Raw genomic sequence first — 25,617 nt, forward strand, 5'->3', positions numbered from 1 at the left:
CTGTCCTCCTGTCTCTCACACCCCCTGTCCTCCTGTCTCTATCACTCCCTGTCCTCCTGTCTCTCACATTCTGTCCTCCTGTCTCTCACACCCCCTGTCCTCCTGTCTCTCACACTCGCTGTCCTCCTGTCTCTCACACTTGCTGTCCTCCTGTCTCTCACACCCCCTGTCCTCCTGTCTCTCACATTCTGTCCTCCTGTCTCTCACACCCCCTGTCCTCCTGTCTCTCACACTCCCTGTCCTCCTGTCTCTCACACTCCCTGTCCTCCTGTCTCTCACACCCCCTGTCCTCCTGTCTCTCACATTCTGTCCTCCTGTCTCTCACACCCCCTGTCCTCCTGTCTCTCACACTCTCTGTCCTTCTGCCTCTCACACTCACTGTTCTCCTGTCTCTCACACTCGCTGTCCTCCTGGAGTCTCTCACACTCGCTGCTTCCTGCTTCTCACACTCTCTGTCCTGTCTCTTACACTCTGTCCTCCTGCCTCTTGCTTTTAGGTTTTGGTCTCTCATTCCACATTCCTGGGAAGTTTCTGCATTATGATTCATTTTATGTCTTATATAATTATGTCTGGTCTTTTTATGAATGTCCTAAACTTACTATCTCTTCTCCTTTTAGGGGAACAACTTTGTTTGACCTTATTGGAAGTCTTCTTTATGTCCTGGAGATTATGATAAGCACAGATAAGCACAAAGACACTAGATATTTCCTTGTGAGGCTATGACTCCAGGGATCTTCTTGGGGTATCCTCTGCCCCTAAGCGAACTCAAACAGTATAACTGGAACAGGGTAAAATTAGAGACAGTTGACAACTCCTACTAGTCATGAGAATTGGTAACAGATATCAAGGTCTTTTTTCCCCCAATACGCTTAGAGCTCTGTGAAAATATAGTTTAAAGATGGGGGATTGGACACGGTACATCATTGAAGAGTCAGAACTTGATACCTAAGATAAAGTTACTAAAATAATTTCTCCTACTTAATAGCATAGATGATAAAAGGATACAAATAAAAGGAGTTAGATATTTGCTATTCATAGAAAGTCTGATTCAGATATTTTCTATTTGTCTGGAGCACTTTAAAACTGCAAACACTGCCAGCTTAAAAGTAGGCTGTCATATTTGCATTGGCAGAGACATTCTTTAGATTCTTTGAACTGGAGTTCTAGGGCTGATAATAAAAATTAAATCTGTTCTATTTGTACTTTCTAATTGTGACTGAACTTGTAAACCTGGACATGTAATGAAAAATCAAACACATGTCCGGACACAAAATGATATAATCTGTAGTTCTTGGATAATCATTAGTCTGTTTTTGTTCTCTGAATCCTGTATAAAGAAAAAAGCAACCAAATTGCTTGTCAATCAGAGCTGCAAGATTCCTCTGACTCTCTTCTTGTTGACTCCTTATCTCCTCTTGAAAACCCATCAACTGCTAGGGCTGGCTCTTGGCAGGGAAGCCTGGTGAGTGTGGAAGGAGGTGGAGCATATGAAAGGAAATATCTCACAAAGATAGCAGGCATATCGTGGAGTGATATGATATGAAAGGGGTATGAGGGCCTGGGTAAGGAACACGTATACATTTAGACAGTGGCTTGTCACCTGAAGTGAGCCAGAGATGGAGAGTGACATGAGGCTTCACTCCATGACTGTAATGTGTCTAGTACTATAGAAAGGGGAGAAGCTGAAGTCAGAAGACCACCCAGGGTTTAAGGAATGAGGAAGAAGTGGCAGTAGAGAGGCAGATGTAGGATCAGCTACAGAGATTCTCAGGAAGATAAGAATCAATAAGGTGGCTGAATAATACTGAAGGTGAATATGAAAGGAGAGAAAGGGAGCTTTAATTTTGGCTTTTAGCTAAGCAATCTTGGTAGAGATCATTGGAGCAACTAGAAATGAGAAAGAAACATTGAGAGAGGTAAAGAGAAAACATTTTGAAATAGTTGATTTTAGATGAAATTTGCAGGGAAATATAGAAGGAGAGGGTCTTTGACAGATGATGTAGAAAACTTGAATGGGGAGAATGGAAAATAGCAGCAGCCAGCAGAAGTGAAAGGATGGCTAAAGCACTAGAAGACCCCGAGTCACAAGTGACAGTGTGTGCACGGCTGAGCAGTCAGGTTTAGCCACTGCATCCTAGCTGCTGTTACCCCACACTTCTACCATATCAGACCTGGTGCCAGGACAAGGACTTAGTTTCCTTTCACAGGTCAGGAGATACAGAGTGTTTTAGTATATATTGCTCTTAGAGTATACAGCTACTCAACAATCGAAGTTAACTCAATATATAATTTTTGGTTATTATTTTTGGTAGAGTAACCTTTCTTCTTAACAAATCTATGAATATTTATCAGAATAATCAACATGTCTTTCTCATAAGTCAAAAGAGCAGCCAAGATAAAATAGTAATTTTAGTTAGCAAAGCATGATTCACGACAGTCCAAAGAAAAAAGAAGGCATTGTTAGCACCTACCGGCTAAGTATTTGATATTACTTTCTTTTCTTCTTTGTGTGGAGCTACGGAATAAACCTACACCCTTGACCAATGAGCTATATCCCAGCTTTTCAGTTTTGAAGAACAAAATACTACCATAATAAATGAACCAAAGTTTGTATTGAAAAACAAACCTTTTCCTGCCAATGTAAAATGGCGATTATTGCCAGGATGAAAATGCAGACTCCAATGAGGGCTACCGCAGTCAGCAGGACAATGTTACTTGGTGTCAGGTACAATTTGGCACTCCAGCTGTAGATAAAAAAGAACAATTAAAACTGTAAATTTTAACATGATAACAAGATTAAATTGAGAAGAGAGAGTAAAGCAACTTATAAAAGTTCATTTGTTGAATCATTCACTCATCTAACAAAAGAAATTAATTTAGATAAGTTGAAGAATATTGATGATTCTAAGGTGCTCACAGTTTATTAAAAACTGAACTAAAATTTTCTTTTTCATGTATGATTTTGGGTATTAAACCCAAGGCCTGATGTGTGCAGGGCAAACACTTTACAAGTGAAGGCTACGTAACATCTCTCTGAAGTAGAATTGTTATTTAATATGCATTTATATTTGATTTTGATCTTTGGAACTAAGTAAACTTACCAATAGTACTTTAGACAATCAAAGATGTCTTTTGAAAAGAAAAATCTGTTGAATTTGAAACTTTCAACTCTAAAGCCTCTCTAAGTGACATTATTTCACTAAAACTATGTGACCCCTACCGTTACATGCAGTACAAGGAAAGCAGTCATATGTCTGAGTGGGTGGGTTTTGATAGCTGCGGAAAACTTGCACCATTTGTGTGTAATGATGGATGTTTGAAGTTACTACAATAACCTTTATGATGAGACTTATAAAGTCATTTAGCCTCTCTGTTAATGTATAGACAATGTCACTAGCATAATTAGGTCTTCTCTCTTAAAACAATATGCACAGTGCAGCACCTGTAAACACTGCAAACTTAAGTTTGGGGTTTTTATAGCTAACTCTGTGGGCAGTTATGCACACCGAGCTTCATGTTCTACCTGGAAACAGGAAATGACTGTGTTCTCATTTTAAAAGATTAATAAGGGTAAGAGCATTCTAATGAACAGCAAATAGCTATTGATTTACTTTGACACAATTAAGATTTATTGATCCATAAGTTAAGTCTTTAGTCACTAAACTTCAGAATACACCTCAAACAAAAATCAATTAGGGTTTTTATTATGTACATAAATTTGAAGAGGACATTTCTTTGTAAAGAGCAAAAGAAACATGAAAAATATTCTGACTATGGAAGAAAGCTATGGCAGAACTTTTCAGAAATTCAGAAGAATAACCCTTAAGAAAATGAGTATTGTTAAGTACCTTACAATAGAAAACAAAACTTTTTTTTTTTTTTTTTTGAGACAGGGTCTTTCTATACAGCCTGATATACCCTTGAGGTTGTTTCATCCTGACTCAGCCTTCTGGGTACTGAGTTTACAGGTGTAAGACACTATGCTTAGAATAAAACCAGTTTTTAATAAACCAGTAGAAATTTTTATTTGCCTATTCTCTCTCCTTCCCTCCCCTCAGTCTGCCTTTGTGTGTGTGTGTGTGTGTGGGATCATGCACATACTTGTACATGTGGGTGCCTATGGAGGTCACAAGAGGAACTCAGATTCCTTGAAGCTGGAATTATAGGTAGCTGTGAGCCACCTGATGTGGGTGTTGAGAAATGAACTGAGGTCCTCTGCAAGAGCAGCAATTGCTCTTTATCATGGATCCATCTCTTTAGCCCATAAAACTTTTTAATTTTTTTCTCTTGAGTTTTTTTTTAGTTCAATTTTTAAAATAGACCTTTTTTCAAAGCTCAAGATATATGCCATTTTGGTTAAAAGAAAATACATCATCAATTTTCAGTTGCCTACTCAAGAGATTTCATGTACATTCCTGTTAAGAGATATACATCTATAAACATATAGATACAGATATCTTCTTTTAAATAAGTTAATTGTATGTATGTATGTACATATGTATATATAAAATCTCCATCCTGCTTGTTTCCTTTCTCTTCCTCCCTATTATATACTTTCCTATGTCCATGGTAGTAAATATAAATGAGTCAGTACGGTACACTCTGTCAGTGCTACACTTTCTGTTCTCTAGTTTCTCTGCAACTCATTCAGACTTTATAGTTTATTGTCAACTTAATTTGGAAAAAGGTATCACAAATATATCACACTGCATCATTAAAACCCAACCCAACCCAAACCAACCAACCAACCAACCAACCAACCAACCAACCAACCAGATCAGAGCCAGGCATGGTAGGTACTCAGGAGGCTGAAGGGAGAGATTTGCTGGAGCCTAGACAGTTAGTTGAGACTATCACAAAAACAAAGAAAGCCTCAACCCAATCCAACCCTCCATCAGGCAAGTAACTGTTTTTAATAATGCTATCTTAAATGTACAGTGATATGTTGGGCAGTTAGTTGTCTAGCAGTGTAGGTAAACATGGTTTATGACATTTATTAGTTTTCATGGGGTAAACTCTCTCCCCAAAACAGATTTTAATAAAACTTTATGGAATAAAGACAGAAAAATGTAGACACAGTCAGCTCATGACATGATATGCACTGGTTCTAAAGTATATGTACTGCATGAATGCAGCTCATGTAAGGTTTTAATAAAAAAGGCTAGAGCTAAGAGGAGCTCACTGCTGAAATGCTTGCTTGACATACACAAAGCAATGGGTTCAATTCCCAGCATTTCAAAACAATATTATTTACAACTAATGAAAATTAAATATATACTATATGTACAAATTACTAATTAGGCTGCTTTCTGTCCTGATAGGAATGAATTTATTCCTTATGAAACATCAGGTAGGTGTGTTTAATAATTTAAAACTGACTAGGTAAATTAAGTGTTGGGCACTCAGGGTAGGCAATACATATAAAATTTTATCAAAACATGCTACTGGATAGCTACCACATTGAGTTCAATAAGGGAAGGATATTACCTTCGAGGGACATTGTGAGGATATGGAATGACAATCAGCTGGGAATTTGGAATGATTGCTGTCCACTCTTGTTTTCTTATAGACTGAAAAGAGAATTTAAGAACACTTACTTAGCAGACAATACATATAAAAACCCCAATTATTAGTTTAAATATGGAAAAATAACACTAAAGAATTTTGAGAATTTGAAATTCTAGGAAAGGAGTGTTATATTTGTTTGTTATAAATCCATTCACTCAACAAATACTTATCGGACAGTTTTAGCAGGCATTATTCAAAGTAATATGTGTAAATGCTGCTTGGAGCTAACATTCAAGTCAGGAATTTGTGTGAGTACAATATTCTACTTTTATGTTAACAGGTACTACGTATGCTCTAAGCGATGAAAGTATTAAAAGATAGCAGGTTAAAAGGATAAGAAGTCACGAAGAAATGGAAAAACTATATGATATCAAATCATGGTACACTCTAAAATAAGCTTAGACACGTTACTATGAATCAAATTTTAAATTATTTAATTATTTAAATATTAAATTACTTAAAGGCTACCTTATTAAACATCTGAATTCAAATTCAATTATATTCAAATTACTAGATTTAAATGTTTAAGTGGTGTTAAAACAGATTGCAAACAAACTAAATGTTTACTTGCCTTCTCTCCAGATGGACGGGGAATACCAACAAAAAGATGATCCAGGAAATTGGCACTTCGGCCTAAGCCAAGCACATTGTAAGGTAGCTGAAGAGCTAAGTGTGCTGACTGGCTGAGCTGTCCAGCTAGATTTATGAAGACAAACAAACAAACACACCTTTGAAAACACTGCATTCATCAAGTCTTAAAGTTCTAAAATGTTAAATCCAGGTATAAAATATGAGATGAATGAATATTCAGTTAATTAATATTTATGATCAATGACTTACAAAAATATTTTGAGATATAATTTCCATATCCACATATAGTGAAATGGTTTTGAGAATATCCTAAGAGGTCACCTCAGTGAGTACAATGGAATTTTAGGACATTTTAATCACTTGAAAAACTCAATACCCAAGGCTGGTCCTCTTGTCAGCAATGCTACACTCCCAGCTGAAGGCAGTATCTCTCATCTGCCTTCTGTCTTTTCTACCAATCTGCCTATGCCAACAGCAACATGAAGACATTATAGATGTTAGAGTGTTAGATATGCCAGTTATTCCAGTATCATCATTATATATTATATACATAACCTGAAATGTCACATCATACCCAATAATATGCACAGTTAAGTTCTGATGTATCAATTCAATGTGGTGTATACCTGTCCCATTTCATACTCATGCAAGGTTCAAAGTTCCCACATCCCAGTGAACACTTGCAGTCACCACTTGCTAGCTGGGAGCAGTATTTCTTAAGAGTTTAATCTGTTTTGTCCTATTGATAGTGTCCTTTGCCTTACATAAGCTTTGCAGTTTCAGAGGTTTAGTTTGTTATCAGCATGGCAGGAAGCATGTTGGCATGTAGGTAGACATTGTGCTGGAAAAGGAGGTGAGAGTTCTATACCTGGATCTACAGAGATCAGGAAGAGAGAGAGGCCGTAGGGTTTGCTTGGGCTTTTGAAACCTCACAGTCCAATTCAAATGAAATACTTTCTTTGACAAGGCTATACCTACCACACCTCATAATCCTTCCAAAAAGCGCCACTTCCTGATTACTAAGCATCAAATTATGAGCCTATAGGGCCATTTCTTTTTCAAACCACCACATATACATGTCCAACACTGACAGCAAAGCATACTACCCAAAAGTCATTAAAAATGCATTCAACAAATACTTGGGTGTTTTTGAATAGATAAGAACCAAATTAAAATTTAAAGCCAGTCCTCAGTGAGTCTCTATCTTACCTCATGGGAGATAAGAGAACTGCTAGGGTCTCTCTCTACCCTATGGCAGATACCATAGGAAAGTTCAAGATAAAGTTTGATTGTGGAGTTTATTTCCAGCTTGGAGAGTAAGGTTTTTAAGAGTGTTGAGGTCCAGGGATGGAAAAATAATTGAGACTTGAAAGATGAGAAGAGCGATGGACTAGATAGTCAGAAATCAAGCTAGACATGTGTAACATGCACACAGGGAACAGAAATAAACATGAAGGGTAAGGAATGCAGGGTTCAGTTCTCAGTGAGGAGGAAGGCACTTGAATATGAACTGAGTTTGCATTAGAAAGATTAATTTCTACAACTAAGTTTCTAGGATATTTCAATAATCTGAATGGTAATCTCTGATATTGGAGATTAAATGGGAACTTTTATAGTGGACTAAGCTAGAGGTTGTAGGGACATGAGAAAATACAGGATCCATGATTTGGTCAGTACATGGGTTAGGAAGTGAAGTATAGGCATTATGCTATGTAGGCACAGTGAACAAGTCTGTATTGTGGTGTTTTGTTCTGCCTCTGATTCCTTTGCTTGCATTGATCTGTATATTTACTGTGAGGTTTATAATGCACAATGAATAAAGAAGTAAAATGCAGAAAGTGCTCAGGGTAGAGACAAATTCAAAACTCAGATGCCCACGAGTCAGACAATGAACAATACAATTCAATTAGTAACTTCCCGTATTTTATGTGTTTTTAAATTTATTTGATTACTTCATATAACTACAATACTCGGCTTCTAATAAACTTGAGATAAAGGTTAAAAATAAAGTTGATGGGGATTTTTGTTGTTGTACTATATTACCCTATTCTCCTTTTTAAGTTCAGTTTATGGGAACTGATTCTTTATATTGTGTGACCTCAGCTACCTACAGGAAGAATAACCTCATCCCTGTGTGTGCTGAGTGCTTCCTATTTCTCAGGTAGTTCTAGACATCATTATGTCTGTGAGTTTCAAGCTGTACTGTAGCACATAGTTGCTTTGCATGGTTTGTCGACAATAGGCAAATCATGAACTACAACAAAAAGGAATATCCCAGCAGTGTTACTGAGCAATGTGAGATGTAATCAGCTTTCACACTGAACATACTTACAGACTACAGAAATTATTACCACAGAGTATACAGAATAATGTATTTCTAGCAGAGAGTCTAGAATAGATAATATTCCTCTTCTCACCCTCCATTCCCAAAGATGTTATGTGACGGTTGTTCTTTCAGCAGTAGACTCTATAGTGATTGTAAATATTTTACTAGAAGCGATTCTGAAGGACTGTTTTGGAAAATGGCAGGTAACAAGAAGGCACGACTTGCTAGAGTCTTCAGAGAATACACTGGGGAGTTGGAGAACATCCATAAAAAGGCAAGCAATGCTCCCAAACCTCTACTTTAACAGCAAAGTAAAAAAGTAAAACAGGATTTTACAAAGCAGAGCAAGGGGAAAATTTAGTGTCCATCCTGGAGGGACTGATGTACCCGGGGAGCCACCCTACCTCTAGGCTATGCAGGAGAAACTCTGAATTAGCACTGCACACCAATATGCAGCAAAGTGGAAACCTGGTTGAAGTTAGAGTCTGTAAGGCAATATAGACGGGTTTCAAATGGCACTCCTAACATCCTGAAGGACTTCCCAGGAGCTGTACAGTATTCATGGCCAGACCAGAGGTATGAATGGCCTATAAAAAACTTCCCACTCGTCGAATCAACATCTGTGACCAGTGTTTTACAAAAGACTACTTAGGAGTGTGACAGGCATTACATTATGGGGACAGAAAAGGAGTTCTCAGAGTCAAGATCTGAATCATAAAGCAGGCAAGAACTTCACAGTAGAAGGAATGAACATTTACATGATAGCAAAGATAAGAAACCATCAGTAGAATATTAAAGATCTATGGAAAACTGTAGAAGATCAAACATGACTTGCAGGCATACAAAGAGAATTTCATGCTAATGGCATGGAAAACATCAAGTTATAGCCATCCCACCCTCCCAGCATTGCTATACTCTGATGGGAGAAACTGTTTTTCAGTAAAACGATAGCAGATCTCCCAAATCTAGGGAAAGAGGTGTCCATTCTAGTACAGGAGGAATTCAGAATACCAAAGACCACCAGAGTAAAGCCTCCCCACATCATAGCTAAATATTAAGTCTACAAATCAAAGGACATGTTCTGAAAGCTGTAAGAGAAACAAGTAAATGAAGTAAATTACATAATATAAAGACAGTCTCATTGGAGTAACACTACATTTCACAGTAGAAACTCTCAAAGTCGGGAGGGCTTGGAATTCTGTTTTCCAAGCTCTAAAAGGCAATGAATGCAAACTCAGACTTCTACACCCAGCAAATCATGTCATAACTGAAGAGCAAAACAACAGATGCTCGCTCTGCTGACGCCTTGGACAAAAGATAACACTTAAGTCTGTTGGTGGAAATGTAACTAGTCCAGTCGCTATGGAAATCAGTATGGAAGTCCCTCAAAAAACTAAAACTACAATATAGCCTGGGTATAGCACTCCTGTGCATTTATTCATACAAAGAACTCTAAGTCAATACACCACAGAGACACTTACTGCATATGAATGTTTACTACAGATCTTTTCACAAGAGATAAACTATGGAACCAACCAAAATGTCCAACAACAGATAAAGAAAATATGCTATTTATGTACAATGGAATTTCTTCTAGCCATGGAGTTAACTTCAAGTAGAAATAAGTGAAGATAATCTTATCACGGGAAGTAAGCTTGTCTGCGAAAGACAAATATCCACATTTTCTCTCACTTTAGGTCATGAAAGCAGAAGCAACCCTGATATCATATGGAGAGTGATGGGGAGCACAACAGGAAGATGCTCAGTGTGCATTTGTATTTGTGAGAATGTCTTCAGTGTAACACAGAGGTGTGTGCAGTGATTGTAATCCTGGTTTGCAATATACATGGTACTTTCTAGGCAACACACCAAGAACGTTCTTATTATGGCAGTGCTTGTGCTGTTAGTATTTAATACTTCATTTCGAAGCTGGGGAACAGTCTCAAATTGTGCTCATGCACTGTACTTGTGACAGTGCCTGCTTGCTAGTGCATTTCTACTGACTGGACACTGCATTCACATGTCTTTAGTTTTTCTTCTATGTTTAGTTCTTTATCATGTGTGCTTTCCTCTCTCTCCCAGTAGATGTTCACTGTTGCACTGTTTCAGTGTATTAAAGAAGCAAACACAGTGGAGGGCCAGCCAGCATAGCTATCTATGGTAGCTCCAGAACAAAAAGCCCAGAAGAAATCAGAGCCTCTTTGTGAACAGGTATATAAAAGTTTATATAGCATATGATTTTTAAGAAAAATGTAAGAAAATATAGGACTTTAAGATATTGGTATATAGCTGTGATAAGTATAAGATTTCTCACTTCAAAATGAATAACACAATCCTGAGACAATAGCCTTTTGATGGTGTGAAATGAATATTTTTTGAAGTAGAACTGCATTTAAGTTGCTAAAGTGTATATTTGAGTTTTACTGATTATTCACTCATGGAGATAAGTTCTGGGTTTGGAGCAAATGCCTGAGTAGGATGCCTGAGTTTATCACCATTGCTTGTCTTTCTTAATTTTTATTTTATTTTTTTAACCAGCATTGTTAAATAAGTTTTAGAACATTTCCTTAGCAGTGAAACTATTTTCATCTTAAGAAAGAATTTAAGAAAGAATTAACAGACAATAAAAATGTACTATGTATAGAAATTAAGACTTAAATGATTTCTTTCTTGTAGTGATATAAAAAATATGAGTATAATATTCTTGTTAGAATTTTAGAATTTTCCTTAAAAGTTTTAGAATATTTTTGTTTACAGAATGCTTATATATTGAAATCTTTTTTTTTTTTTTTGAGATAGCGTTTCTCTGCATGGCCTGGCTGATGTGGAGCTCACTATGCAGACTAAGCTGGCCTGGAACTCACAGAGATCTTCCTGCCTGCCTTTGCCCCATGAATACTGAGATTAAAGGCATGTGCCACCACACCCAGCATGATAAATTCTTAATGTTTATAGTAAGCTAAAAAATAAACTCATTGTAGTACAATTAATTTATGTAAGACCATTATATACTACAAAGTTGTCCACTAATACATTCTTTATGGTTATTACAGCAAGTCTGTTGATACTATTTCATGGGCAAGTCTCTAGGATTTTCGAGAAAGAATATTATTTTAGAATGTACTCTTCGCACAGGCAGTTAGACCTACTGTAATCTGCTATTGGTCACATGCACACATCCTTCAGTCATTTTCCTTTTTGTCCTAATGTAATTATGTTATAATGTTTGTTGCAATGTACAAGTAAATTATATTCTATAAACATACATCATAAACCTCTTTCTAAATCTTAGACTTCTTATGCCACGTCTGAAATTACAGGACTGGTTTAAATTACACTATTGATTGCATTACTAGCTTCTACTTCTCCAAAAATGAACTTAATTTATATGACTTACCATTTCAGTCTTTAAGATAACTCAAATTACCTCTCAATGTTTGCTATTTCAGCTGAAAAATAAGGATACTGGGTTTGGTTCATAATAGTAATACATGAAGAAATAAATGTTAATATTTTTGATCTGAAATCTCTTGAAATTTGTTTATGTACACCTACAGAAAAGTGCAAGAAAATTTTATTCATATTGTGACGTATGATGATTTTTGACTGCAGCTTCCGTCTCCAGTATATTGAGGGAAAGTGACTGACATGCAGTGGACATCCCACCTGGTCTTACCTGAGCCGTTTTTCAGATATCCATTTGCATCTACTGTTGTGTACATGATATAAGGTCCAGGCTGATTCACTCCAAAGGGCTGCAGGAAGAAAGGAAATAGTTGGCCTTGAGAAGTAAGTGAATAATTTGAATTTCAGGAAAATTTATTATAAAGTTAAAAAAACCCCAAAGAATATTTAATTATTTTTTGAAAATTCATACATTTATACACTACTTTCGTGTCTTTTTTTAAAAAAATAGCCCAATAGGTCCAAATTTAGTGCTGCATACTTGTACGTGTGTGTATGTTGGGGGAGGCGGTGAATCTACCAGAACACAGGAAGTCTACCAGTTACATAGTTATGTATATAATTATATAACTTAAGAAATTGTTAGCTATTTAAGAGAACATTTCCGTAAGTAGATATTAGTTCAAATTAAACCTGGTTAGTAGAAAATTATTAAAATTACTATTATTTATTCAATTATTTATTTGTGTATGTGTGTAAGTACTGGGTGCAATAGAACATGTGTGGAGATTAGCGGACACCTGCAGGAGTTGGTTCTCCTTTCTACTACGTGGATCCTGAAGATCAAACTAATGTCACCAGGCTTGGCTTTACATGCTCACCCCAGTGCAAAATTCCTAATACCTTATATCACTTGATGGTTGCATTTATAAAGTTCAGTTGTGCTAGAGAGTTATTGAACTACTCTGAGTTTGACTGCCAGTACTAAGAAAATCTCAGACTTCACCTCAAACATGACAACAATTTTATCTTTGCTCTCCTTCCTTGTCTTTTCTTCCTTTCTTTTTTGGGTTTTTGAGACAGGGTCTTTGTACATAGCCCTGGCAGTCCTGGAACTCACTATGTAGACAAGGCTGGCCTTGTACTCAGATCTGCCTGCCCTCGCCTTCCAAGTGCTGGAACAAAAGGTGTGCACCACCACATCCACCATGTTATACATGAGTAGGACATATGCTACAATTTCTTAGTAACATAAATAAATGTCAACATTTGTTTATAATAATTACAATTAAATGAAAATATTGACTTTTAGTTCTACCTCATAATTGTTTATGCATTAAGAAATATTACTTTCCAGATTTTCCTGAGAAACTTACAGATCCTAATCAGATTGATAGTTTATCACAATTCTATTTATAGAACTGTCTTTAAATTTTAAATAAGATGATATATTTCCTCTCTTTGAAATCAACTCTAATTGAAAAGGACATAACCTGCAGATTGTAATGAACATACTGTTAAAAGATAAGCGCTTGAGAATTTTTTTTTTGAATAATTGCCACAAAAATAAAATTTTAGTGAGCTTAGAAAAACTGTCCTTCAAAAATGAAGGAGAAAGCTTGAGCTGGGGTTGTAATTAGTTAGTAGAATGTTTGCCTACTATGCATATAGTCCAGGATTTGCTTCTGGCACCACACAAACATCATGGTGGTGCATACCTGTAATGCTAGCACACAGACAGTGGAGACTGGAAGTTCAGAGGTTCAAGGTCAGCATAAGTACATGAGACATCATTGAGAGGAGAGGTAAGGCAGGGAAAGAATGAGGAAGAAGAGGAGAAGGAGGTAGAGTAAAAGGAGGAGAGGAGGTGGTAGTAGAGGAGTGAGTGAAGAGAGAGAAAGAAGAGAGAACAATGAAGAAGTAAGAGGGAGGAGAGGGAGGAAGTGAGAGGAAGGGGGAGAGAAGAAGGAAGGAGGAGGAGGAAGAGAAGGTAGAGTCTCTCCTATGTTTTAATCTCTGATACACCCTTTGTATTCTTATGAATGTAGGTTCTACTGATGACAAATCAAGAATTTTTCAAGCACTTTTTAATCACAGACTTGCTGGGAATTCAGCAACAGCATCTAGTCCAAGAGACGCAGCTTCTTCATTAATCTATTTTTAAAGTTTAAACCTACTGTTGAATTTGTGTATCTCTTAGCTTCTAGAAATGCATTGGTATTGGCAGAGGATGTAGCGATGCATCATTTAGGCCTACATTTCAGGACTAAGTACGTCCTGGATTGTCCCAAGTGTTGGCCACTGCTAGTTCACAGCTGGATCCTAATTGGCAGCTCTTCTCAGCTAAAAAAAGTTGTGTCCCATGTCTAAGTGCAATATCTGAGTAACTTAGGCATAGAGAAGCCCTGGCCCCTCTGCCTCAGTTGAGGGTGTGATGAGAATCACTCAGCTTTAGGGCTCTCCATGCACTGTAAACCAACCTCTCTCTTCTTGCCAACCCTGCTTTCCACACTACTTCAGAGTCATTGTTCCCAAGTAGAGTCAGGATGTCTCAACTATAGGAAGTTTCTCAACTATATATAAAAGATTGGCATTGTAGTGCTTTAACTGGATTAAAAGGATTTGTGACTGTAATCAAAACATCTAGTTTTGTGTGGAAATTTCTCACTGACCCCAAGACTTGGGGACATTCAACCTCTCTGAGGCTTAGGTTTTTTTTCTTTTAAATAGAAAAATGGTGACTAATGCTGTTTTTGAGGCTGGGGAGATTGCTAAGCCTTTCAAACCTTAAGACTTGAGTCAGACTCCTGTAATAGCTGGATGCAGTGACTGTCTGTCTATCTGTATATCTATCATTTCTCTCTCTCTCTCTCTCATCTGTCTATTATCTATCTATCTATCTATCTATCTATCTATCTATCTATCTATCTATCTATCTATCTATCTACCTACCTACCTACCTACCTATCTATCTATCTATCTATCTATCTATCTATCTATCTATCTATCTATCTATCTATCTATCTATCTATAATTCCAGTACTCCTTTGGCAAGTTGGGAGGCAGAGCCAGGAGAATCCCTAGAAGCATGTGGGCCAGGTAGCCTGGAGTATGTGTCAGAGTGGCACACACAAGAGACCAACTCTCAAACCAGATGGGAAGGTGAAGACAAACTCTGGAGGTTGTGCTCAGACTTCCATATATGCCTTCCCTCTCTGCACACACATGAATGTGCTTGATTCTGGTCTCTCTATCACTTATGCAAAGATGAGCAACACTGTTCTTTAGGGCTGTGCTCTACTGTACTCATCTAATCAAAAAAACTAAGCGTGAAGCAATGGACTATGTCATAAACGTAGTGATCCTCATACAAAAGTGTGTTTTCTATTTTGGCTTGTTTTAAAGTACAGTCTTCCTTATCAGAGGCTGGCCCCACACTTGCTATCCATCTGAAGATGATCTTGAACTCTGAGCCACCTGGCTTTACCTACTGTGTACTAGGATTATAGACATGTAGCACTAGGCCTGGTTTTATGTAGTGAAGACCAAACTCAAGGCCTGTGCTAGTTAGAAAGCCATCTACTAATTAAGCTACATTCTTAGTTGTATAGTAATGACTTTTTATGGAGAGGTACCAAATTCTAGCAATTTCCTTGAGTAAGACAGTAATTCAATGCTTACCAAACACTACTAACGATTTTGTAACCTATCTTGACTATTTTGTGTATATTTATTTATCCTGAAGAGAATGCTAATAAGCGTATCAATTTTATGTGTATGAGTGTTTGCCTGAATGTATGTATGTGCACCATGTGTATACAGTTCCTGAGCAATCCACAAGAGGGGATTAGATCCCTAGAAATGGAATACAGATGGTTGCTAACTTCTGTATGGGTGCTGAGAACCAAACATGGGTCTTCTGCAAGAGCAGTAAATGCTCTTAACCACTGAGCCACCTCGAGGCCCCTTAAAATTTTTTTCACAAAAGTATTTGCGATGAAGAATTACATTTACTTACTGTTATCTTACGAGGACAGTCATTAGAACATAGACCACTAAGAACTGTGGAAAGATAAAGAACAGCCTATTATTACTGTTGAGCTTAAATTAAAAATAAGATCTATCTCCCCCCCTACCCCCCGCAGCTCCCAAGTCTATTAATGCATCTACTGACTCATGATCTCCAATATGAACCAGTTCAATTTCTGAGCAAATTAAATTCCTGTTTACTATATACCTATATATCTTTAAAATTAATAAAAAATTTAAAATCTGTGTATATTTATGTGTGTGGTTATGGATCCATTTGTGACATGGTGTATATGTGGAGGTCAGAGATCAATTATAAGTAGTAAAAACAAAATAGCTATCTTTCAACAGTAACTGACAAAATTATCAGTAAATAAGGATGAGAGTGGTGGACTTTTTAAATATGACACCAGGAGAGGGCCTCGTACAGCTCCTATAGCCACTGGTGAGAACACAATACTCACAATGGAAAGGAGGCAAAGATGCCCATTCTTTCTCTCTGTAAACACCATAATAAAGACATAAAAGGCATGGGCATAAGAGAAAGAAAAAGAAAAAAAATTGTTCCTCCTTGTGAATGGTTGTCTGTAAAGAAAATTTCCCCCAAACAACTATTTTAAAAAAACACCTTCCAAGAATCAGTAAGTCCATGAGGCTGCAGTACAATATTTATTTCCATGTACTAAAAACAACCATGTAGAAATCAAATTAAAAGCAGCAGTATTTGAAGTCTTTCCAGAGAATGCAGGCATACACACAATAAAATACACAAGGCCTTTATGAGCACAGCTGCCCGTGGGACAGGCACCTGCAGGCAACTGGTTGCCGTAAAGAAACAACACGGAAATGAGAGCCCAAATTCTCATTGCTACAGAAGATGCACATGGAGAGACAAGAAAAAATGGGGAAGTCTTGTGTTGTGTGGGCAATGGAAGTAGTGGCAGGATCCATCACTTTATCATACATGTGACTAAATGTGTATGCATGTGAAGCCTGCCTCCCATTTTCTTACTTTGTCCATAAGGAACCTGGAAGAGAGGACAAACCACTACTAACAGGTATACCAAGCACCCAGAGCCTGCCTGGATTTTATACACTCTTTCAGATGCCTCAGGTTCAATTCCCAGCACCCACATGGCAGCTCACACTGACTGAAACTTTAATTACAGGGGACCTGACACCTTCACACAGACATGGGTGCAGGCAAAATACCAATACACTTAAGGAAGAGAAAAGGAAAAAAGAAAAGAACAACAAGAAACTGGTCATCTTAGGGCTGGAGAGACAGCTCAGTGGTTATAAGCACCTGTCCTTCAAAAGGACCAGGTGTGTTCCCAATATCAACATGGTGGCTCACAACAGTCTTTCAAGGCAATCCAGCCCTCTTCTGATTTCTGATTGCACAAGGCATTCATGTGGCACACATACTTCCATGCAGGAAACACACACACACACACACACACACACACACACACACACACACACACACACAAAGATCCAAAGTGTTCATTTCTGTGAGCGGGTGAGTAGTGTGCTCCGTGGGTCTCCCGTCTCAGGGCCTGCAAGTGGAGAGCCTCTGTTCTGCAACTCCTCACTGTGGAAGTTTGCCAAAAATGGGTGACCCAAGTTAGATAGTGAGGAAATAGGATTATCTAACAATATAAAATTCTTTAAAGCCAATGAAGTCAAAAATAGAAAACAACTGAAAAAGTGTTTTAGGTTGAGGAAGTCTGGAGAAATGTGACAAATTCAACCGATATCCTGGGCAGAATACTAAGCCAGAGGGAAAGGGTGTCACTGTTGGGACAGCTGGTGTTTGAACGGGGCCTGTCACAGCCAGCATGATGTGCTGCCTAAGTTTATTTCCTGATCTGCAGGGCTGTGAATGCGTTACACAGGAGTGTGCACTTACACCATGAAATGAGTACAGAGAGAGAGAGGAGAGGAGGAAGGGAAAATGATGTACGCTGACGTCTAAAATACTCACCAATGACTTTAACAAAATAAGCATCTGCTTCAAAGTTATTTTTGAGTGTATGGATGGCAGCATCATTCTTGGTGTATCCTTTACTGAGGACTATAATGTCCAGGATTCCCTGAAAAAGCAAATATTGTAAAACTACTCGGTGAGGGAAAAAGAGCACCATGTGACTTGTGCTGTAGTGTGAATAATTGTTACCCCAAAGGCTTACACATTAAAGACCTGGTTGGCAGCATGTGGGAGCTGGTAGGACTTTTGGAGGTAGGGCCCACTCATGGTATGTCCCTGATGTCCCTGAAGAAGTATCATGACTTTAGCATCTTCCTGTCTCTTTCTAATTGTGGACTGCCTCCTCCATGTGCTCCTGCCATGATGTACTGTGCTACACAGGCCAAAAGCAACAGATCCAGTGACTGTGGGCTGAAACCCTCCATCCTTCTGAGTTAATTTTCTCAGCTAGCTTGCCACTTGAAGAGAGTTGACTATCACCTGTTTACTATGTAAGTACAAGCCTTAGTAAGTTGTTTGAAATAAGCTTATTGAAAATGTGTGCATACAACTTAAACAGTAATCAAAAAGAAAATAGTCCTGGGAAATAATTGTTAGCATTTTGGTATATTCCTTTCTGGTTGTATGTCCATGAACTGTGACTTTTTTTTTTTTTTTTTTTTTGAGATAAGGGCTAATTATGTAGCCTTCATTGGCCTGAAACTGGCTAGCCAAGTGTATAGACCAGGTTAGCCTCAGACTGATCCACTGCTGCAAGAGTACTGGGATTAAAGGTGTGCAACAACACACCTAGCCTTTCATTTTTAGACTCATTACTTTGTGTGGGTTGGGGTGGGGGTGTAATGTGAAGTCAAGGACAACGTTCAGGAACTGGTTCTTCCCACAGTAGGGAAGATTTGGGGCTCCAACTCAGGTTTCCAGGCCTTTGCAGCACATTTTTACAGGCTGAGACAGCTTACTGCTCTGTGCAGGAACTTTCAGACCCTCTGCAAATACAGCCAAGTTACTGTTGGAGGCCTTTGCAGTACTGGCCCTACCCTTTTTTCTCCCTTTTATAAAGCAGAAATTCAGTTCATTTTATTGAAGAAAAACCATATATTCACTTAAAGCTGACATTCTTTTACATTCATGATTCTACTCGATTTTCATTTATAAATACTACCAACATATTTTTCCTATATACTGACTATATTCTATTTTTCTATTAGTCACAGAAACTGGTACAGCAGTTTCTATGAAGAGTTTCACATTAAGGATATGAAGGACTTCACTTATTTGAAGCATTCTATTTCCCATATTTAAAAATAATTTAAAATTTCATTTGTTATATTTTTTGATGTAGAGAAATTAAAAATTGATTTGTAGACAATTTTGTTGATTTTTTTCCTTGTAATATTTCTACCAATTACTTTTATGGTTGAAAACTGTTAATGAAAAATGAAAGGAAATGAGATTTGGCAGTAGGAAGAGCAGAAGGAAATGCAGATATTGATAAGTCATCATTGAGTACAAGCCTCTTAAACTCAAAGAGAACTACAAAATGAGAAGGCTACTGAAGACATAAACATCCTGACAGGAGTTACGTCCACAGTAAACCACCCTGCAAGGATAGATGTGGATAAACTAACTTTATACACTTCAGCAGTCTCTTCTTTATTCTAAAGTTTTCTCTATTGAGGTGGATGCCAGGTACCAGCAGAGCCTTCCACCACATTATCCGGCAACCGGTGATGGAGCCATAGAAATGGACAGCAGAGATAGATGCCTTGTTCCAGTTCACAAGTATAAGTGAACCCACTCTTTTGCCATTCTGTGCAGGTGCCTGTTGGCTCTGCTTATGGTCAGCATGTAAATTTGCTGCTCTTAAAACACAATTCTGTGGCAGTTTATTCCAAATAAGCACAAAAACAGATAACATTTTCATATTCAACTATAGAGATACCTAGTACTATTATTAGCCAGACTATGCCCATATTTAACACTAAGAGGTTTTTGTTAATGAATTCATCTACTTTCATTCTCATTCCACTTTCTGGTAAGAAAAACATGAAGCTACAGTGAGACGAGAGTTTAACATCACAGTTAAACTCAAATACAGGATGGCTCTGGACTTACATCTTCATAAATATCAAAAAAGGTGGCAACTATGGCGTCTTTGATTAGATTTAGGCCTGCTAGGTCCCAGTAGACTTTAAACATCCGATGCACTTCTTCGCAGCTGGCATTATTGCATGGGACGTTCTCCAGTAAAAAGGCTTGCTGATTGCTGTGTGACAGACAAGAGGTATTCAGTTAAAATTGTGCTATGAAGCATCAGCTGTGCTGTATCTTCCAGCCAGTATATGTAAAATTCTGGGATTATTGGGTTGAGAGGAGAAACACTCTGTCCCCTTTAATGTTGAGTTTCTATGTCCATCCTTCCCCCATTTCCACTGTTATCCCCTCTGCCTTGTGCTTTAAGTTATTGAAGTAACACTTTAGGTGTGTAGCTATCCTCTCAGAATTGAATCATTCTTTCTTGGAGACCTATAAGACTCGGTAAGTGAATGCTACTTACATAGGTCAGAAAGATCTTGAAGGCTATAAAAAGGGAAACCTGCCAGGGAGAGGGGCCCTACAATCAGCAGAGCTGTCTGCATGAGGCTCCCAGTGATGCAGCTAATGTGACTCCTTCCCCATTGTGGGTGGGCTATTTGATGCTGAAGTAGAACTTGCTGCAGTTAGTCACCCACTCGCCTACCTTCTACGTAACCCCAATAAAGTCACTCTTTCACCAAGACAGACACGTTTCTTTGGTCTGATCAGTGCTCTTTACAGAATGAACAGATCTTTGCTGTCATCTTTTTAAGTCCCATACAATGTGTATTAATGATCAATGAATATGTGAATTTGAATTGGAGTCTCTTGATTTCACAAAGTTCTGTAAATCACGCTGTTCACAATTTCCAGTGTAAACTGGTAGTTTACAACAGAAATCTTCAGTGAATTTACACAATTTAAAACACTATTCTTACTTTAAGTTTCATATGGATAGAGCCAGCATAGGAAAAAAAATTGCTTCTGAATCATTGGTCTTGATTCAGTTTCTCTGTATTTTTGGCAACTAAATATAATGTATCATTTTTAAAACGTTTTATTTCTAAATGATTATGGAATTATTGTAAAATTCAGGCAATAGAAACATTTAAGAAGTTAACAAATTTCACAGATAACTACCATAAATACATTGGTGTGCATCTTTCTAAGACTTCTAGGCATCTATAAGCATGAAAGTACATTGAGAATAAGACAGTAGTATACCTGGATGTGCAAGTATCTGTATTTCCACAACACAAAACTACCAAACCTACTTGGGTTCTGTTAAACATATTCTAATGGCCCCCTCCTTTATGCAATATAGAATACTTGTAGAGAAAATGCATATAATTTGATGGAAGACAGAGTTTGGACACTCATTGAAAACTCCGTCTATAGACATTGTATTGTGTTTATCTCTCATTCTCCTGACTTTCAATGGCAACTCCATTATACCAGTGATCTGTCATTCATTTTAACATCCAACTACCCAGAGCCACTATAGTGAGGTCATGGATCTTAGAGGAACATCTCTACCCACACTTTACTAGATCAGAGGCTAGGAGAATACATCAGATCTGCTGGAACTGGAGTTAGAGTTACGAGCCACCTGGGGTGGGTGCTGGAACTACTATGAAAGAGTAGCTAACAGTAGCCATCTCTCCAGCCATCAGCCTATTTACTGATTGGATAATTATGAATTTGGAGGGCTAGTTTTTGCTGTACTTTATATATTTTAGATATGAATCCCTGTGTGATGAGTAATTGGGAAAGATTTTTTTCTATCCAACAGGCTGTTTTTTCACTCTGGAGAATATTTTCCTTGTTGCAAAGCAGCTTTGTAAGTTCACATAATTCCATTTCTCAATTTTTGGGATTATTTACTGTTGTGATTTGGACATTTTGCTAGCACTTCTTCTTATCTTTAAAAAAATTGTGTCTAGTGTCCTTCACCAAGAGTTTTATAAATATTTATATAGTCATGTCAGTATTTATGGCATCCTAATGAATACTAAAGAACATCTAAGAAATATTAAAGGGAGTCCATCAGGCAGACTAAAGACAGTACCAGGTAACTATCTAGATCTATACAAGGCAGTGAAGAACATGAGCTCATACAAGGTCAAGTGTGCAGGCAAATATGAAATGTCTATGCATATCACATCTCTTTAAGAAGGATTAATTAAAAAAACCTCAAGTACAATGTCAATAATGTCAGCAGATGAAAAATGTATGATGAAATTGTACAAAGCTGGAAGAGGCCAGACATAAAGTTCTAGAACTATCATTAAAATGTATTGTTGAAGACAAAATTTAAAGGTGTTCTAAAAATATCTTAGACATGCACTAAAGTAATATTTATAGTAGGGAAACAAAAAGTACTAAATTAAATCATGAAAACAATATTTAAATTAAAATCACAGTAGGAAAAAACATTAAGGAAAAAAGTAAGATGGTAGATTTTAACCAAATCAATATTGGTATGAAATATAAAAGATTGGTTTAAAGTAACTAAGACTCAAATAGCTTGTTTATAAGAAATCTAAAAGAATAAATTAAAAAAAGGTTAAAAATTACAAGTCATGATAAAAGGTTCATGAACAAAAACCTAGCAACCAATAAAATGGAAGAATGTACTGGTGAATTATTACTTATTTGAGAGTTGAATTTATGACATCATACTTTTTAGTCTGTGGGCTGGCCGGATCCACCCACCTTCCTTTCCCAAAACTCTTAATTTTGTTCATTCTGGGGTGGCCACTGTTCTAGCTGTGGAGTGTCTCTCAAATGGTTTTGGACAGGAGGAGGCAAACAGCACAGTGCGGCCTATACAGTGAGACGACCTCTATCTGTCTACTTTCTACTCCAAAAGTTCACTATTATTCACCCTGCAGGAGAGACGCAGCTCCGATTATCAATTGAGGGAGTTTCTGAGTTTCTGTGGGTCAGTGGTTCCAAAGGTTGATCCAAGCAACAACATAAGGCTTGGGTGTATCAAACTCCAAGGTAATCTCTTTAATGTCTTTCTTAGGAACCAACATGGCTTACTTTCATATAACTATACTGCTTGGGCCAAGTCTCTTGCTGCCACCCCTTAATGGGGTTATTAGGGAAAGGAAGTGGACCATTAATTAAGAGGGGGACACATGAGGCTGGCAAAGGTAAGTTAAGAAAACAATAAGAACAAGATTTGTATAAAAACGCCACAAGAAAACCCATTACTTTATATGGTATCTTTAAAAATTAATAAAAGAATATAAAACTTACCCAAATTTAAGATTCAATATTATGTTCTTGGAAAAAGCCTCAAAACATGCTGAGTTAAGTTAATTATGTGTCTTTTAAGGGGATTATCATACTAATGGAAATGTATTAAAATGAGATTAAACCAGGAAGGTATAGACTCACCTTTTAAACCCTTTATCAAGCATAGGACAAAACATGTAGATGACTGACTAAAACTTGGCTGAAAGAAAAGCAAATGCAACAGTACTGATTCCTCTGAACTACTCAAGAGTTTCCCTCATCCAGTCCCACTGCGCGACCCACAGACAGTTACATTTCACCATCACTCAGAAACAATTGAAAACAACAGACTGTCTGTCAACTTATAACACACAACAGAAGAGCAATGCTGTTTAATGCTGTGGCTTTGCAAGCAGGGCTATGATTCCTCTTTCAGTTCTTTTTTCTTTTAAAGGAAATTAGCATGCCAAGTATTAGGTTTTATTATGACATTTTCAAACAACAACCCTTCCTCCCCCATCTTCTCCCATCTCCTGCCCAGAGGCGCCTTTTCACTTTTATGTCCCTTTACAGCTGTATTTCAAAGTCCACTGTGTGGAAAATGACACCTTCTGTCCTCACCTCCAGTGCCTACTTGGTTTCACATGTGTGGAAAAGGGGTGAAGTTTTCTGCTTGGATTATATTTTTTAAAAGTTCTTGATTATGCATGATTTCTTCCTTCCTTCTCTCTTATTTATTTTCATATCTTTGGTTGACACTTACAGAGTCCTGAGAGGATGCAGGTCACTAACACATCCTCTCAGAATGTGAGGCTGCTGGCCTGTTCTCTTCTTAGAACTTTTTCACCTGCTATTTTTGTAGTGCATGCACTTATATTTTGACATATAAAATAAAATGTCAATTATGGGCTAAAAAATGATAGTCCATAAGCACATAAGAGTAGGCATGTATAAAGTATAGTTATATAGAATATAGTACATTTTAATAGAAGTTACATCTTATGTAAGAAAGGTTTTCACATCAGTGCAGTGAAAAGTATGCAAGTATTAGAGTTACTTCACATCTAAATCAGACTAATGTTTAATGCTTGGCAGACTATAAGAGATCAATATATAATTTGTAATTATTAACATCAAAACAACAGATAATTTTGCTTTTGTATGATTGTTCTCTATTGCATGCCACAAAAGGCAGATGATTATACAAACACATGTATATTTCAATTTGAGAAGAACTGAATAGATTTAAAAAAATAATTTTGGTATTTTAGATTAATCCAAACTCTTATTTGTAATTCTTTTATGTACCAAATGGAAACACTGATCAACTCTGAGTGGTAAGACTATGGGAGATTTTAATTTATTTTTATTTATATGAACAAAACTTCCATGATTTGTATTAGAAAAACATTTAATAAATGCCCTAGAGGACACAGATAGCAGCTATGTGCATGTTTATTATGCTTGAGGTCCCAGGTTCAGTCTGTGAACTATAAGACATTATAATATATTATATCTAATATTCTTAAATATACTAAAACGTGAACTTCAGCTCCTGGAGATCTGACAACCTCTCCCGTTCTACACTGGTGCACGCTTATACACACACACACACACACACACACACACACACACACACGACAGACACACAGCTCAGACATATGGACACACACACGAATAATGAAATAAATAGAATAAATCTAATGAGGCAAGCCCTTACATAGCTTTAGAGTGGCAGCTGGTTATTAGGACACCAAGCTTACATTACAGGGTGGCAACTTTTGGAAATGGTCTGTTATCTGCAGGAAACATACAGTAGTAGGTGTTGAAGTCCAGTTACCAACAGATATCATTTAATTGACTATACCTATGTATTGAAGCCTCCCTAAAAATTATATGACTAGGTTCAGACACCACCTGAGTTGTTACATGTGGACTGTGAAGGTGGGAACCTCTTCCGATAGTCTTTCTGAGACCCTCCATCTGCTTTAATGTACCTTGTTACTTGGTTTACTATTTGTAATTTTTGAACAGAAACTGGAGCAGCTTACAGCTAGGACTTATGATAGTAGTCTGAAGTGAGAGTAGTCCTGGAGAACTGAATCATGACAAATGCAGAGTCTGACACTACTGGTGGGTAGTTAGTCTTGTATTCTGAACTGTTATAAAGAAAACAGGCCGGAGGATCAGATAAATGTAACTTGCTAATACTTTATCAGGCAAATTTGCATCTCAGTTCAACAAAGAAATAAGAAATTGACCTTTAGTTTCTCTCTGGTTATAAAATGATTCCAGAGCCGGGCGTGGTGGCGCACGCCTTTAATCCCAGCACTCGGGAGGCAGAGGCAGGTGGATTTCTGAGTTCGAGGCCAGCCTGGTCTACAAA

At 37.4% G+C, this 25,617-nt stretch overlaps 1 protein-coding gene and 1 long non-coding RNA gene across 2 annotated transcripts in view; one reads left to right on the forward strand and one right to left on the reverse strand.

Moving 5' to 3' along the window:
• Nucleotides 1-25,617, reverse strand: part of Itfg1 (integrin alpha FG-GAP repeat containing 1) — a 123,870-nt gene that overhangs the window by 2,975 nt on the left and 95,278 nt on the right. The window contains exons 11-17 of the mRNA XM_021170171.2: nucleotides 20,025-20,175; nucleotides 17,907-18,015; nucleotides 15,909-15,952; nucleotides 12,162-12,240; nucleotides 6,140-6,264; nucleotides 5,488-5,570; nucleotides 2,627-2,744 (exon numbers count right to left, since the gene is read on the reverse strand). Of these exons, the coding sequence (XP_021025830.1) occupies nucleotides 2,627-2,744; nucleotides 5,488-5,570; nucleotides 6,140-6,264; nucleotides 12,162-12,240; nucleotides 15,909-15,952; nucleotides 17,907-18,015; nucleotides 20,025-20,175 (709 nt within the window). The remainder of the gene's footprint in view (nucleotides 1-2,626; nucleotides 2,745-5,487; nucleotides 5,571-6,139; nucleotides 6,265-12,161; nucleotides 12,241-15,908; nucleotides 15,953-17,906; nucleotides 18,016-20,024; nucleotides 20,176-25,617) is intronic.
• LOC110300112 overlaps nucleotides 10,573-25,617 on the forward strand; it is a 32,677-nt gene continuing 17,632 nt past the window's right edge. The window contains exons 1-2 of the long non-coding RNA XR_002378549.2: nucleotides 10,573-10,696; nucleotides 12,098-12,274. This is a non-coding gene — a long non-coding RNA (uncharacterized LOC110300112). The remainder of the gene's footprint in view (nucleotides 10,697-12,097; nucleotides 12,275-25,617) is intronic.

Source organism: Mus caroli, chromosome 8, assembly GCF_900094665.2.
Source record: "Mus caroli chromosome 8, CAROLI_EIJ_v1.1, whole genome shotgun sequence".
NCBI lineage: Eukaryota > Metazoa > Chordata > Mammalia > Rodentia > Muridae > Mus > Mus caroli.